At 38.1% G+C, this 14,744-nt stretch overlaps 1 protein-coding gene across 2 annotated transcripts in view; it reads right to left on the minus strand.

The window, feature by feature from the left end:
- Positions 1 to 13,823, minus strand: part of kdm4aa (lysine (K)-specific demethylase 4A, genome duplicate a) — a 91,481-nt gene extending 77,658 nt beyond the window's left edge. Inside the window, exons 1-2 of one of the 2 annotated variants that reach the window (XM_051933241.1) lie at positions 13,805 to 13,823; positions 3,084 to 3,249 (exon numbers count right to left, since the gene is read on the minus strand). In XM_051933241.1, coding sequence (XP_051789201.1) covers positions 3,084 to 3,221 — 138 coding nt within the window. In that variant the 5' untranslated portion in view covers positions 3,222 to 3,249; positions 13,805 to 13,823. Of the gene's footprint in view, positions 1 to 3,083; positions 3,250 to 4,458; positions 4,607 to 13,804 lie in introns of those variants that run through there. The other variant, XM_028811487.2, reaches the window with a different exon arrangement.
- Between the last annotated feature and the right edge of the window lie 921 nt (positions 13,824 to 14,744).

Below are 14,744 nucleotides of genomic sequence, written 5' to 3' on the forward strand. Positions count from 1 at the left end.
CATCATGAAAATGATATCAAGTATACATCTCAGTATTTTAATTATTCAGAGAGCTGTAATATCATGAATGTAATGGATTCTGTGTCCTGTCAGACGAAGAGAAAACCCGCTTAAGAAGCACATAGTGATTCACACACATAGCGCACATAGAAGATCAAATACAAAACAAAGCATTTAATGTGTTACTTTAGTTATGACGGGATTTGAGAAACTAGTAAATTAAATGATTTTAAGATGAAGTTTATGATGTTCTACTTTAATGACAAAATAAATTACGTGATTAAAGAGGAAATTTTGAGATTAAAGTTGACATTTCGTGTTTTTTTTTCCCCCCACTGTGTGCCTATTTTTTTTTCTCTGTACCCTAATAAGCTTTCATATGACACTTAGACGGTGGGCTACGACTCGCCTTTTCACAGCGACTTTGATATCTGACAACTTCTTTTTTATTTTGGGCACTTTGCGACTTTGTGAACTTGAGCTTTTGAGTTTCTCTGACACTCTATGTCACTCGATCAGCTTCCTTTTGTTGTTTATACCACTGTTTAAACCAACAAATAGTACGTTTTTCCTTGCCTCCACTTGGTATTCACTGAAATTCTTTTATTTCCCCCCATGCTTTTGCCATTGCCTTTTCACAGAATGCCGAGCTTAAGGGCTATTTATATTGATTTGCATATTCAAAGAGGCGTAATTCTGGGAGGAGTTTGGGGAGTGGCAGCCGGCATATGCATATGCGTTACTTTTCATGCTGACCGGGATTTATGCAGCGGAATAACGTGGAAGTTGGTGAATGCACAGATTTATGCATCTGGATTTTTTTGTACGTATGCACATTTCCGCGTTTGTCCTTACGCCACGTTTTAGTGTGAATTCTTCACACGGTGTTATGCATGAGACCCCAGGCCTATTCAAGTGTTACAAATCCCCATGAAGACATCCTTCAACTCAACTATTAGCCAAAGTTATTCCCCTATTGGACATTTAAAATAATCCTGAATTAGTTGAAATTAAAGACACACTGGGAAGACTCATGTCTTTCTATAATTCTACAAGTTACACATATCTTCAATTGCTCAAGTGAAGTAGTCATGTTAATCAGTCTCGAAAATGTGGCTTCACAGTTCCTCCTCAAACAAAACGATCTAGTGCTGATGTCTGTTGACAGAAGCATTGGATGAACGAAACATAAAAGAACTGGCCATCATGACTGACAACTCCACTAATATGATCCGTGTGGTACAACTTATGGAGCTTCTTCACGTCGACTGCTTTGTGCACATACTCACTTTGGCATTGTAGGCAGACCTGAAAATTCCAACAATTGCCCACTTGTTTGACCGGGGGGTTAGGCATGTTGCAAACTTTCTCCACCGTAACAGTACAGCTAATCACGTGCTTAAAGAGAAGCAAAGTTTATTGGACTTACCAACACACAAACTTGTGTTTGATGTGATCACGCAATGGATCAGCACATTGGATATGCTAGAAAGATTTTTGGAACAACAGCCAGGCAGCCATCTCAGTGGCTCTGCATACTGTATAAGCAGTGAGGTTGCTCACAGTGTGACTGGCACGTAGCACGTTTGTCTGCAACACATCCTCCATAGGTGCCCCATCATTTCTAATGTAATGACATGCAATTTGTCTTGTAGGAATCTGCTGCCCTGGATGTTCAGCTGTTGCAAGTTAGGGCTACTCTCTCCGCTCACCTGGGCTTTGCTTAAGACCTTTATAAAGCCTAGGTACAGTAACTTCACACGTTTGCTTTCTGTTTGGTATAGTTCCCGCTGTTCAAAAACCTGAATCATGATACAGGTTGTTATTTTTTGAGCACAAGGCAAATTAAACGAAAGCTTGGAGTTACCCGCCATCTCCAGTGTAGAATGTTTAGGCTCAACTCAGTTATGCAATCTTATCTGCACCCAGAACCTTCTCATTGTATATCAGGTAGTAAAGTGCTTTTTCTGAAGAAAGCTTTAAAAGGCGCATTGGTGACATCTACTGGATCGGGTGCCAAAAACGAAGATAAGCAAAAATCTACACATATTAATTGAGCAGGACAGAGATTTACAAGATCAATCTTGAGACTTTAAGAATCGATATTTAATCATTTTAACAAAAAATAACAATTGGAAAAATCTATATTTTTACCCAGGCCTATTTGCCACTTTAAATTTTTTGACATGAGAAACAAAAACTCAAAGCACCCTATTTTCTATATAAAGTAGAGACCAGCACTAAGTACATATTGGGTATGGCACATATAGCATGATTTTTACAAAGAATGAAATAATCAACTGAGACTATCTGATTTATCATTTCAAATGCATACATCAAAAAAATTTCACTGCAGTATTATGATTAGTAATTGAAAAATACATCTTAAAAATTACTAGTAGAATAATCGAAACCTAAACTTTATTACACAGTATATCATTGCTACATGAAGTAGGAAATACAGAGATTACTCAGGCTAAGCTAATCTTCGGCATCTCATTAAAAAGGTGCTTTTGTGAAAATACACTTTTCCATACAGTTTTGTCAACAAGTGCCTGTCAGGTTACTAACTTCTTCTGTTGTGAGATTTATATTGCTTCATGTGATAAAATCAGATGCAGCAAGCAAATTATGTTTATTTAACATTCCCCCAACATTAAAACTACTTTTGTAAAAACCACTCCATTACTTTAAAATTACAGTAAAATGTCGGTGTTATTTGCAAGATTAAACATAAGTGGCTAGATACGGACTTACTTTTACTTGACTCATCAAGATCTTAATACATGCCAAAATGAAATAATTATATCATAAATCTTTATATTCCATTTAAATATGTATCCTACATGCTTTCCTTCTGTTTGCCAAGTGTTAGTTGCTGTAACACTCCATTTACCTTAAAACTCAATTAGCATAACAGAATTTGCACAGATACAAATATACATTCTACAGCCCACTTAATCTAGTTCAACTACTACCTTGATGATTAAAGAGCTTTTTTGGACTTATCTGACTAAAGAACCTGGCTCCCTTTCATTCCAAATCTGTGGGAAACACAAATATTAAAAAAGAAGATATAATACCTTAGCCAGGCCAGCTTTATGGGCACCCTGTGATTCTATATAGGCCATGTAACGGATGAAATTTTGGAACTCCTCTTTAGTAGGGTAAAATGTCATTATCCGGCAACTGGAATTCTGGGATCCAGAGTCAGACGCCATTCTTTCAGAATTGTATTAGTTTTCCTTTCTGTAAAATAGAGATAGATATGTCAATAGTTATTTATTTGTAAGCTCATTAACACCAACCTTTGTAGCATGATTTGTTCCCCCATTTCATTTAAAAACACATTATTCTCTCAAACATTTCTAATAACACTGTACATTCCAATATTTTAAAATAACAATAAAGTCAGGAAATTGCATGTAATAATTTGATACAATAAAAACCGTTACCTAAAAATGGGTGAATTTTATAGAAACCAGTTTAACGCAAACACATATTAAAAACCAGTGCTCTGGGTTTGTAGTCAAAAAAAAACTGTCAATTCAAAATCTCAGACATCCATTTCCAAGCCATAGTTCAATTCCATCCGCAGTAAAAGAAATACTGAAACCGGGGGGGTTGAGTTAAAACCTGGCTTCACTGCACCCCAACGGTGAACTTGAACGTTGCGCCTTCTCATCTACGAACTTTATTTAGACGCAGCACGCAACCAATGGACAATCGCTCAACACAAAACACCTGGGGAATTTTCTTTGAAACAAAATGGAAAAAAATGTATATATACTGAGAGATTACAGAATGACTACGAGAAACTGAGCTCCCCCAGTACCTACAAATGGTTTGTCCTTGTATGAGCGAAAACTTGGTTTATTTTCAAACAAAGCTTATAATATTAAAAACCGCTACATATTATGCCAAAGCAATGCTTAATTACTGTTTCCATTAAACCGATCTATTCATTTTTGGAAGGAGTACACATGTCATTTAGTCATCTTATACATCTTTGTCTCTGTAGTACCTGACGTTTTTTTAAAAAAAGACCCGCCCACCATAGTACTAGCAACCAGCCTCCTACCGCCCTAATGCGGCACTCGGTTTCTCATTGGTCTCTATTCTTGCCTATCAAAATACAAGAGGCCCGAAGTCTGAATCGCCTTGCAAAACTGAAAGATTGGCGAAAACCAATAAGGCGCTATACGTTTACTGCGATTACAGCGCCAGTTAAATCACTGGACATGCCACCTTACACTTTTTACATAACTGAAAAACAAACAAAACATTAACACTGACGGTCAATTTCCTCTCGGTGCATAAGGAAATATGGCAGACAGTATTATTGCCAGTTACTGTTTCAGTACGCATTGTCGTGTACTGATAACAAGAAAACATCTGTCAGAAAATAAGTCGCATGACAAAACCAGACACGCGAAACCACTTAAAAAGATTACTCACAGTTGTTCAGTAAATAAGCCACTATGACGACAGAATTTCACGTCTTTATCGACGAATATTAAATGAACATTCGACTCTCGAGCAGAAAAGCCTCCATTACTTACTACACGCATGCGCTCTCTGAGCTTGTTTACCAGCCACTCGTTCGCAGATGTCGTGTCGTATGCGCCGCGGCCCAATTGGATGTCAGAGATTACAAATGTGTCGATATGGGAGGTTACAGTACGGTGGCGGAACGAGGAGGTTATCTGTCCTGCAGGCGTCCTCATCCTGACTTTTTACGCCATTACTTTGCACACTGGCATGTACGCGAACAAGTACTTTATCCTGGTCGAAATAAGGAGGGAAAACCCAAATAAAAGTTAACCTTTCCCGTTATCGGAAGCCTTAACTCGTTTGTGCCTTTGCAAGGGCAGTTACGTGCTAGCTGCTCAGCTGATTTAATTGGGACTCCACATTAAAACATTACAATTTTAAATGTAACATCGTGGAAAACATAATTTTCATTTACAACCATAATTGACAACTTAAAGTAACTCATCATTTTGATTCGAGTTTTATGGCGTTGCTTATTGTTTTAATTTTAGTAACTTAACGACATCGCATGATATTTAAATAATTTCTACAATTTACTTTTTATAATGGATGTGCCCTAAATATGAGGAAAATAAACGACGACAAAAAACTTAATATTGCTTTGTTAATGCAATTTTCATCGCTTAGTTGTTGTTTAATGCAATTATTTATTATATACCGTGCCAATAACAACACGAATCATCACAAGAGGCTGTACAAGTTGTAATACAGGTAACTAATATAGACGGGTATTTTCTTGTGAACAGTCACGTCTTAAAATGCTTTAGGACACACAAATAAACTTATATACGTGTTTTTCTCAAGTAATATTACGTCCATACTTACACTGTGGAGATGATTTGTTTACATGTGAGATCGCCACAGCAATGTTGTGTCCTCACATTTAAGCGCTGTTTCGAGCCGCACTTAAAATACTTTAGGTTTTCGATCACCGTAGGACCCCCAAGTACTTCGTCAGTTATCGATTATGAAAATGGAAGCCAGAGGCAGTTATTGCCCAATTTAATGCCACGTAAAGAAGAAATGGAGACAACTTTCATTTAACGATACAGGCGGAGTTTTTAAATATTTAATGAATCAAGTCCGTCAAAGAAAAAACATTTTGCCGTGCAGATTTACCAGTCTCGCTTGAACCTCGTGAAGTATTCAATTTTGTCAAAGAGAAAGGTGTCAGTTACGATAAAATGAGAAGAACAAAATCTCCTCACGCACCTCGGTAATAAACTAATCTAGAAATACAACCAACACATTTTCAAAACCCTGGCCAGCGCACTTCAGTGCTGTTCAGAGCCACACTTCCCGTAACGGAATTAAGGGAGATGGGATACGTGTTTGGAATTTAGGTAATGAAAACATAAACAAAAATGTCAGCCCTGCCGGTCTCAAAGTAGAGGTTTAAAGTTAAAAGCATGGAAGTAAATGTAAAACATGAGTATCCTGTGCTGGTTCATATTTCTTTATATTCCGTGTGGTCTTGAGTCGACAAAGGTCGATTTGGTACCAGGCTGAACAGAGAAAGTCACACTTGTCAATATTCCCAATATGTCGATTGTTAATGGAAAATGAATTACGTTTATGTAATCTAATATATATTATCCGGGCAAGTCATTTTTTAACTCTTGTCCTTTTGTCTGCTAGTCAGGCTTCAGTATGTTGTTGCACTTGCGCTGGATCAGAGACTCAAAGTAGTAAAAAGGTAAAAACTCCACAAAGGTACCCCCAGAGAAGAGTCATCATTTATGGCTACAGAGACATAACCCCATAATCTCATGGTGTCCACCCGCTGATCTCTGAGAACCTTCTCCCATCAACCCATCAAATGGACCGAGGCTGACAGCCCCGATCATAGCCCAGCACTTTCTCCACCCGTTCTGCATTCCAAATATTTGACAACAGCGTAAAGGCACCACGGGAACAAAAAGCTCGTCAACAATCAACAGTATGAAAACTCCATGGAAGACCAACCCCCATATATATATATATATAGTACTGACTGACGTCCCAGGAGGTTCTGCAACTCTGCAACTAAAATTTAATTATTTATGATTTATTTCATGTTGGATTTCCAACAGTTCTTGTGTTTAATATTGAGTTGTGGCTTTTGGCAACGGGAGTGTTTTGATAAGGGTGGGTTGGTCTTTGTCTATTACCACTAACAGATACTGCCTGGCGTATGAGTCCGGGTATCGGGACTAAAGAGGAAGGCTTATGTTGAGTATTGCCGTTTTGTAGCGATCGTGTTACTTGAATGTACAACTCTACCAGTATTAAAAGAAAAAGTGTTTTCTTTATACACTGAGTGTGTCACTTTGTCACAATATACAGTACATATACGAAGGGGGACCCAAAAGTAATGAAAATTTAAAAAAAAGTGTATATTTCTCAGAACTTTCCAACATTTAATCACCCTCAAAATACTCCCCGGAGACACAATACACTTGTCCCCCCACTTTTTCCATTATTCAAAACTGTTCTGAAACTCTTTAGCCTTCAGTGCCTCTGTCATTTGCTTCTTGACCTCCTCTACAACCTGAAAACGCTTTCCTTTAAGGTCCCTCTTCATTCTTGGAAATAAAAAAAAATCGCAGCTTTTATACAGTGGATTTTTTTAACCTGTGTATGTAAAATCAACATGTTTTGACTATCATTGTCAGTAAGGGAAGGATTATACCTTATATTATAATAATTATATTTATTTATTGAATTATATTAGTTTCTAGTTTATTAGATTTGTTAAGATGATTTTCTGTAAAAATTAGAAAGATCACACCTTTTATATTTAAAAAATCCAATTTAGCTGTAAAGGATGCAAGGTGTTTGTCTTTCTGAAATGTGTGTACCTTGTAGTATCCAAGTGTATCCAGTTTAAAAAAATGAATCTCAATTTAAAACAATGAAAGTAAACATACAGTCTTTTAACACAATGATAAAATCTAATAGCTTTTAGTGCTAAATTACTTACACAATGATGTGTCAATTAAGAAGCTGATATGTCCTAATAACGTACAACACTTACAAAAGGATCTGATAATAACCAAAAGTCAGTTCTAGATTTTGCACAAAATATTGGGTTTAAACCACCCTGCTTTACAGTTGGGTTTAATTAACACTATGGATCTAAAAGACCATGCCTACTTGCAAGTGTTTCTCCAATTTATCATTACAATCATTGTAATGATGTTTTTGAAACTTTATTGGATGGAGATCTAATTAATCACCATAAACAATTTTCAATCATTTGTAAATGCGGTCGCTATTTTTTTTTTTTACTCGTCTTTCCAGCAGAGGTTTCGAGAGTATAATACTTTTTCTCGAAAAAAATACAATGTGCTCTTGTATCCATACAAAACAATATTTTTCATTTAAGTATAGCACCTTAGACCCCTAATATTTAACAACATAAAAGAAAAATCATGGGTGTATTTCCCGAAAACGATGGATCCTATCGATTAACGCAGAACTTTACGATCCACTTACAGTCAGTAAGTACGGGCGAGTTTTGGGTGCATTTCTCAAAACCCCTCAATCTGCCACTGTATGAGCGCACGTAAAGTACTTAAACCCCGCCAAAGAAGTCGCCTACAATAAAGTATCACAAGTCGAGTGAAAAGCAGTCGGTTGGCAATACTTTTCATTATAAAGCGGCACTTTAATTCTCCTGAAGAAAGAAAAAAACGTTGTGAAAAGTAATATAACGTAAACATGGAATCATAACTCGGTACCAAAATACGACAAAGAAACACAAAAAATGACAGGCACAGGACATAAATGAATGTCATACGTTTCAAAAAACATAAACATAACAATTAGAGCGTCGTGGTTAAATAGGGCGCGCGGTACCTATTCAAACAGGGACAAAACTGAAAAAAGCGAGATGATGTAAACTCCACGCTGGGAACACCCGGTCTCCTTGCATGTCCTCCTCGGGTGCTTCATCAATCCAAATACATGTAGGTTATGTAAATTTGCGTTGTGCACTATGGTCCAATGTGGGCTGGTGTGTGTTCACCCTGCAATGAAGAAGCGCCCTGTCCAATGATCATTCCTGCCATGCGCTCGATTGTTGTTGGTATAGGCTCCTGCTTCCCGGTGACCCTGCCCAGGATAAAGCGGGTTAAAAACCTGGATGGATGAATAAATATTTCGATAGAAACAATGTAGACAACGAGACTTAATATCACAAATATTTATTGTACGGTGTATTTATTCTCAAACTAGACAAAAAGCCCGTTTCGACAACGTATGATGAAACGGGCACGAGTTTGTGTCAGCAGTGTATGAAGAACAAATGATAAGAAATAAATAAGACAGTGATGTAAGTAATGATAATTAACTAAGAGGTTTGGGATATGTATGACTTTATCACGTTGAAAAATACCGTACACTTAAAAAATACATGTTTGTATACTGGAGGCCTGTCAGTATGCAACTAAAGTTGTAAAATCTCTCTGTAGACTACATTTTTTGTGAAGACACTCTCACTGTTTGGTAGTAATTTCCCTTGATGTGGCCCATCTTTAACTTGCACCGTCACATCACTCGCCCTTCTGACTCTTGAAAAAGCCACATACAATTGACCATGGCTGAAAACGGGTTCGGCAAGGAATATTCCTACCATGTCAAAATGTTTGTCCTTGTGACTTGTTTATAGTCATGGCGAATGCTAGTTTGACTGGGAACGCCCTTTGAATTTGGAAACACATGTAGTCTTTAAGCTTAATTTATTTTGTGTCATGTGCATAAAAATTGCCATATTTTATAATTATGTAGGCCTATGGCAGTAAAAGGGAAAAAAATGAGAAATACAAATCAACGAAAAGTAGAAAAAGAAACAAATAAGTTTTTTTTGTAATGATTTTAATCCGCTTTACTCATTACTGTACAGGCTTGTACAGGCCTATAGTATAATATTGAATAATGAATGTTCCAGTAAAATATGGAATAGTAATTAGTATAAGCACCACAAATCTGATATAGGTGTATTGAATGAATGCGTAATTGAATCAGAATGCGTAATTAGGCCTCGAGCTGTAGTCGAAATCGCCTTTCAGGCCTCTAGAGCTTTAATCGAAGTCGCCTTTCTCTTTGAATTTTTGCGGCCGTTGGCACCAAATTGAGAGAATAAGCAATTTTGAAAGGGCGAGGATGCAAGGGGCATTAAAATCACTCCAGATGGTGTGGTGAACATTCAGTGCTTGGTGCGAATAGGCCAGCAGCGTTTTATTTTTACTCAGATCTCAGCAGCAACGCACGACAATGTATACCGCGCCACCTGTGGAGATTTGTATGCGGTTTAGAATATGTACGACGCTTCGCACACATCAACATCTGCGGACGACGGTAGTGTAATGATCGTGATGGCCGTGGAGTCGTTCCTGCCGCTGAAAGTACTTAATAGTAATATGTTCTTACGTATTATTTTGAGTGTGAGGGTTGGCTGTGATCGGGGCTAATACCCTACACCTGGGCGGAAGGATTTGGGATTTCAGAATAATAATCCCGAAATACGTAGGCTAAACCCGCCGCCTGCCGCGATGTTGGGGTTGGTTTTCGGTCTCGTAAGGTTTTTCGGGCAGCTGCACAGAAGGCGACTGCGCATTCGGCTTCGGACAGACGTGAGTGAGTGAGTGAGTGAGGAGGCAGGTGAATTATGTATTAGATAGATAGATACGGAATAACCTAAGCATATGATATGCCAATTATATATCCAGATGCATTGTGGTCACTGCCAGGTCACTTTAGCACAATATTAATATGCTTTTAGTGACTGCAAAATCATATGTGCGATCAATGCAGGAACCTTTTGCAGGTGTAACGAGGCTCTAGGAGGCAGGGCGTATGAATGGGCATCACTAACAGCCTGCTGGTTTAATTGAACAGTGTTAAGTACTGGGATCGTGAAGTGGTGATCGAAGACACAAACATTGGATTCACTGGAGCTCATTCTGGGCCAGGTTTCTTCATTGCAGTCGCACTCTCTCTATTAAAAATGGATCAATCCCAAATTCATGTTCTTTACTTTTCTTTCTTCCCGCTTCCACCAAACCAATTGTAACGCATAAAACGAAACAGTAAAAGTAAAGCCAGCTGCAACGTTAGAACATTTACACGATATTATATTATTGTAATATAAATCTTAGTATTCAAAATGTTTAAAGAGCTACCCTAATTTGAATTTAATGTGTTATGTGAGGGTTTTTTTTGGCAATGGCTACGATAAGTACAAGAGAAAGCCGGTTGAAGAAGCACGTAGCACATATCCACTTGGGTGGCTAGCACATTGATTACGAAGGATTTAACGTGCTACATTAGTTGAGATGGAGTTGGAGTTTAGGATGTTCTCAGTGGAATACTATATACTTTCGTGAAATGCATACCTGAAACCTAAAAAAAATATATATCAGATAAATATATAAGAAGGCAATATCCCCATGAAACAAAAGTACCCCTTGTTAATTTAAAACATGGTGAAGAAACACAATAAACGTCAGTGTCCGTAAAATCGCAAGGTTGTGACACGTCTGCTCTCAACGCGCGCAGGCTTTTCGCCGCGTGCTGCACAGGAAATGTTACTGTATGACGTTATGTACAAAAATTTGTGAATTTCGAGGAGAAGCTAAATTTGTGGGTATCAGAATGATGAAATAAGGTCGTCAAATTGCAAGGCAGGCATGCACGCATACCTGAACTGCATCATTTCATCATGTAGTTCACCCACTCGCGAGAATATCATAGTCGCCTTTCTTTTGCCGCCACCTTCTCATTTTTCCCTCTCAAAGGCAGTAATAACAGGCACAACTCCTCCTCATCATCAGAGTTCCTCTTCTTCTGCTGTGCCATTATTAGGTATGTGACACAGGCAAGATCGTATTACTGTACTTACTGTCTACAACAGTAACGTCGCGCCGATTCAACTGAAATTATGGATGTTTTGCTGTCTGCGCGCAGGCTTTACATGGCTGTACAAGCCTGGAGAATCTTTAGTAAAGCAGCGTTACGTGCTTACAAGTCTGCTTTACAAAAGTCCTCCGTGGAGATGATACCTAAAACCTTACAGACTTGGTGATCTTTAGGTATCTCCCAAAGCATTAAAGGCATTGAACAATAACTGGAAGCGTTTTATTTTTTCAGTTTTCCCCTAATGTCTATGATATGGTTCAAACTTGCAGCCCACTCTGGAAATATTTTTGTTAAAATTTATGAAACTATCGCACGAATATTCTTTCCCCTGTTACGTCTGAATTTTAAAATTCCAAAGGCGTTTATATCTTTCGAGCTCACGTACCGTTCTTTTCAGGTCCATGTTTAATTTTATGGTTTAATTTCCACTGTATTCACTTGACCAGCTTTGGCGGTATTAGCCGGCGTGAGAACTAAAGATGGCAGATACAATCGCATTAGATCCTACACTTCCCGCTGTACTTTCGGAACTTACAGATTCTTCTTTGTTTTTTCCTGGGCTGCGTAGCGAGGAGACAAGGCTGGTTTGCACTTTGAGCTTGCAGGTGCAGTCTCCAGTGGTGGAGTAATCGTGAAAACTGAGCGTCTCGAACGGCAAGCAACATCATCGGTTAATTTTATTACCAGGCCTCTCAAGTTTACAGTTTAATATTGCACAAAATAAATTGCAAATGTATCTGTTCCGTAAAGTCAGCGAGAGAGAAAGAGAGAGAGTTCTTTAAAGAAAAGTAGGAGACACAAAACAGCACATTTACACTCTTAGAAATACTGGTTCTTTAATCTCACTATGATTCTTTACTGGGTTGTATGGTTCCTCATAAAACCATTGCTTGACAAACAGCTATTTCATTCTGGGTCAGTTTCTTTGCATTTGAAGTTGGTTCTTTGGGTTTTTAAAAGCTTCCTAATATGTAGGGAAAAAAACTATGGAATGGTAGGCTACATCGCAGGACGCTAACTGATTAAGAATACCTGGACTTGGCCTATGTTATTGTATGCAACTCGAGTTATTTAAAACCATGAGGCGTTAGTATTTCACAAATCTGCTACCATCTAGTCAAGGTTATTTACTGTATTGAGCCTGTTTTAGATCGAAATAACCAGATTCTTTTCTAGAACCTTCATGTAGGCGGGTCTTTTTGGAACCAACTATGGTATCGTTCTGAAGAAGCACCGTGGCATCTTTATTTTTAAGAGCGTAGCTGTGCCTGTTTGGACACATTGCCTCGAACAGTGAATGCACTCCTGTCTTACGTAATGTATATGTCTTGCACCCTTTCTACGATTTGTTCTTACCTTGCGCCCAAAGATGCCGGAGAAGCACCACTGCTCTACGATTGTGATTTGAAGCAAGCTGTTCAACAATAAATTTATGGAAAAATAGCAATCAATAAAAGAACATATTTTCCAATACAATCTCAAGAGACGATTAGCTTTTCAAATGACATTACCATAAACTTAAAATAGTACATTTATTTCCGTAGCTTTTTGCATAAACACATTCATGTTACATAACTATATTCCTGCTGAATAAACCAAATCAATCTAAGTGGTATTCTAGGACTCTTTCCCATATGACGAAGATGTGCACAAACATGTTAATTGGCGAACTAAACTGCCCCAGACGAATGAATGCGTGAAGTCGTCTCATCTAAAATTCATTAGTGCATTGTGGGTTAAAAATAAATACAGGAAAGCATAGTTGAACGCATTAGATACAGCGTTTACACAATCGCCAGCACATAGAGCCCTCTTAGATTCCTAACTTGGGGTATATTTTGTTGTGTCCATTATGTTCCTACGGTTGAGATAATTGCAACACCATATTGACTTGTCTTGACGAAGAGGGCCAGGGTAACAGATCCCAAAAGTATTTTTGATTGTTAAAACAAGGTGAAACAGGAGACATTTACAACTGCTCCCAACTTTAAACTTTTACTTGATATCTGTCCAGTTTCAGCCCTGGGTATTAAATACTTTTTAGGCTGAGCAACAAGTTTCATTTCTAGAAGTGACTTCAGAAGGTAAATGGGATAAACTAAATCTCTCTACCAGCTTCGATTGGTATCATTCTTTATTTACCTTTATGTACTGCCTCAATATTGATCCGTTATAGTAGCGATATTCAGTTGTGAGTCATTTAACATTACCATAAATACATGTTTAATTTCATTATTCTTGTTGATTATACACGAGTTGATTAAAAAAATCTAAACGATTACACATATAAATTTCAGCAATTTCACATATCAAGTTAAAAGATGACCATTAAATCTAGAAGCGTAAATACCATAACAGAGTAGTGTTTTCAGATTTAAGAACTGCTCCAGTGCACACATATAAAACAACATTGCTTCAGGACTTTCGGCCATCTTAGGCACGTGAGGTGCGTTTCAAATAGCAACAGCATGCTGCTTTGTTTACGGACCGCATCTAGAGGTAGTCTATTATAAATATTACGTAGCCAAACCGGTAAAGGCGGGCACCATGAAATAAATCAGCCAATCATAGTTTTATAAAGTAGCGAGATCGCACCAATCGGAGCTTGTCAAAAACAATTGGGGCGGGAGCTTCTAGGACTGTACCAAAGGGCACCATGAGCTGCGTGCCACTGAGCACATACACACTGGCCTCGGCGGAAGGAGTGGAGTGGGTTGGGCTTGGCTGAGCTGGGCTGGCTGCGCTGCGCCGCGCTAGGCGGAGCATTTAATCGGAGTGGCGTGTAGGAGAGCAAAGAGACGAGAGTAAAATCTACTTGTTACTTTATTTACCTTTTTGTCTGTTAAAGAAATACATAATAATGAAAGTAGTTGTGGATTCTTCTTGGTAATACGTTTAATCTGCTCAATTTGATGGTAATGTGGAGCGAACACTCGTATAACTAATATACAATGTATTTTCACCCTATTATGGAATTTGTAGTTGACATAATACTTCTGACTTGTTTGCGAGTTAGCGGTGAATGTTGTATATAATAAAGAGGGGATATCGGTCTTAATTCAATAAACTGATATGTACTTGTATTTTATGGACGTGTTTTCATAATAGAACTTAGGTGTCTTTGTATCCATCATATGACTATGCACGAAGCATAGGTTACAGCCAATATGACTGCACGAAGCATAGGTTACAATCTGATTTGGGTTTTCTGACTTTGTGGAACTCTTGTACTGATGTTTGAGACGCACTTTCAAAACTCTCATCAGTATATATGGCTGTGTTCACTGTCA

Source organism: Erpetoichthys calabaricus, chromosome 10 (assembly GCF_900747795.2).
Source record: "Erpetoichthys calabaricus chromosome 10, fErpCal1.3, whole genome shotgun sequence".
NCBI lineage: Eukaryota > Metazoa > Chordata > Cladistia > Polypteriformes > Polypteridae > Erpetoichthys > Erpetoichthys calabaricus.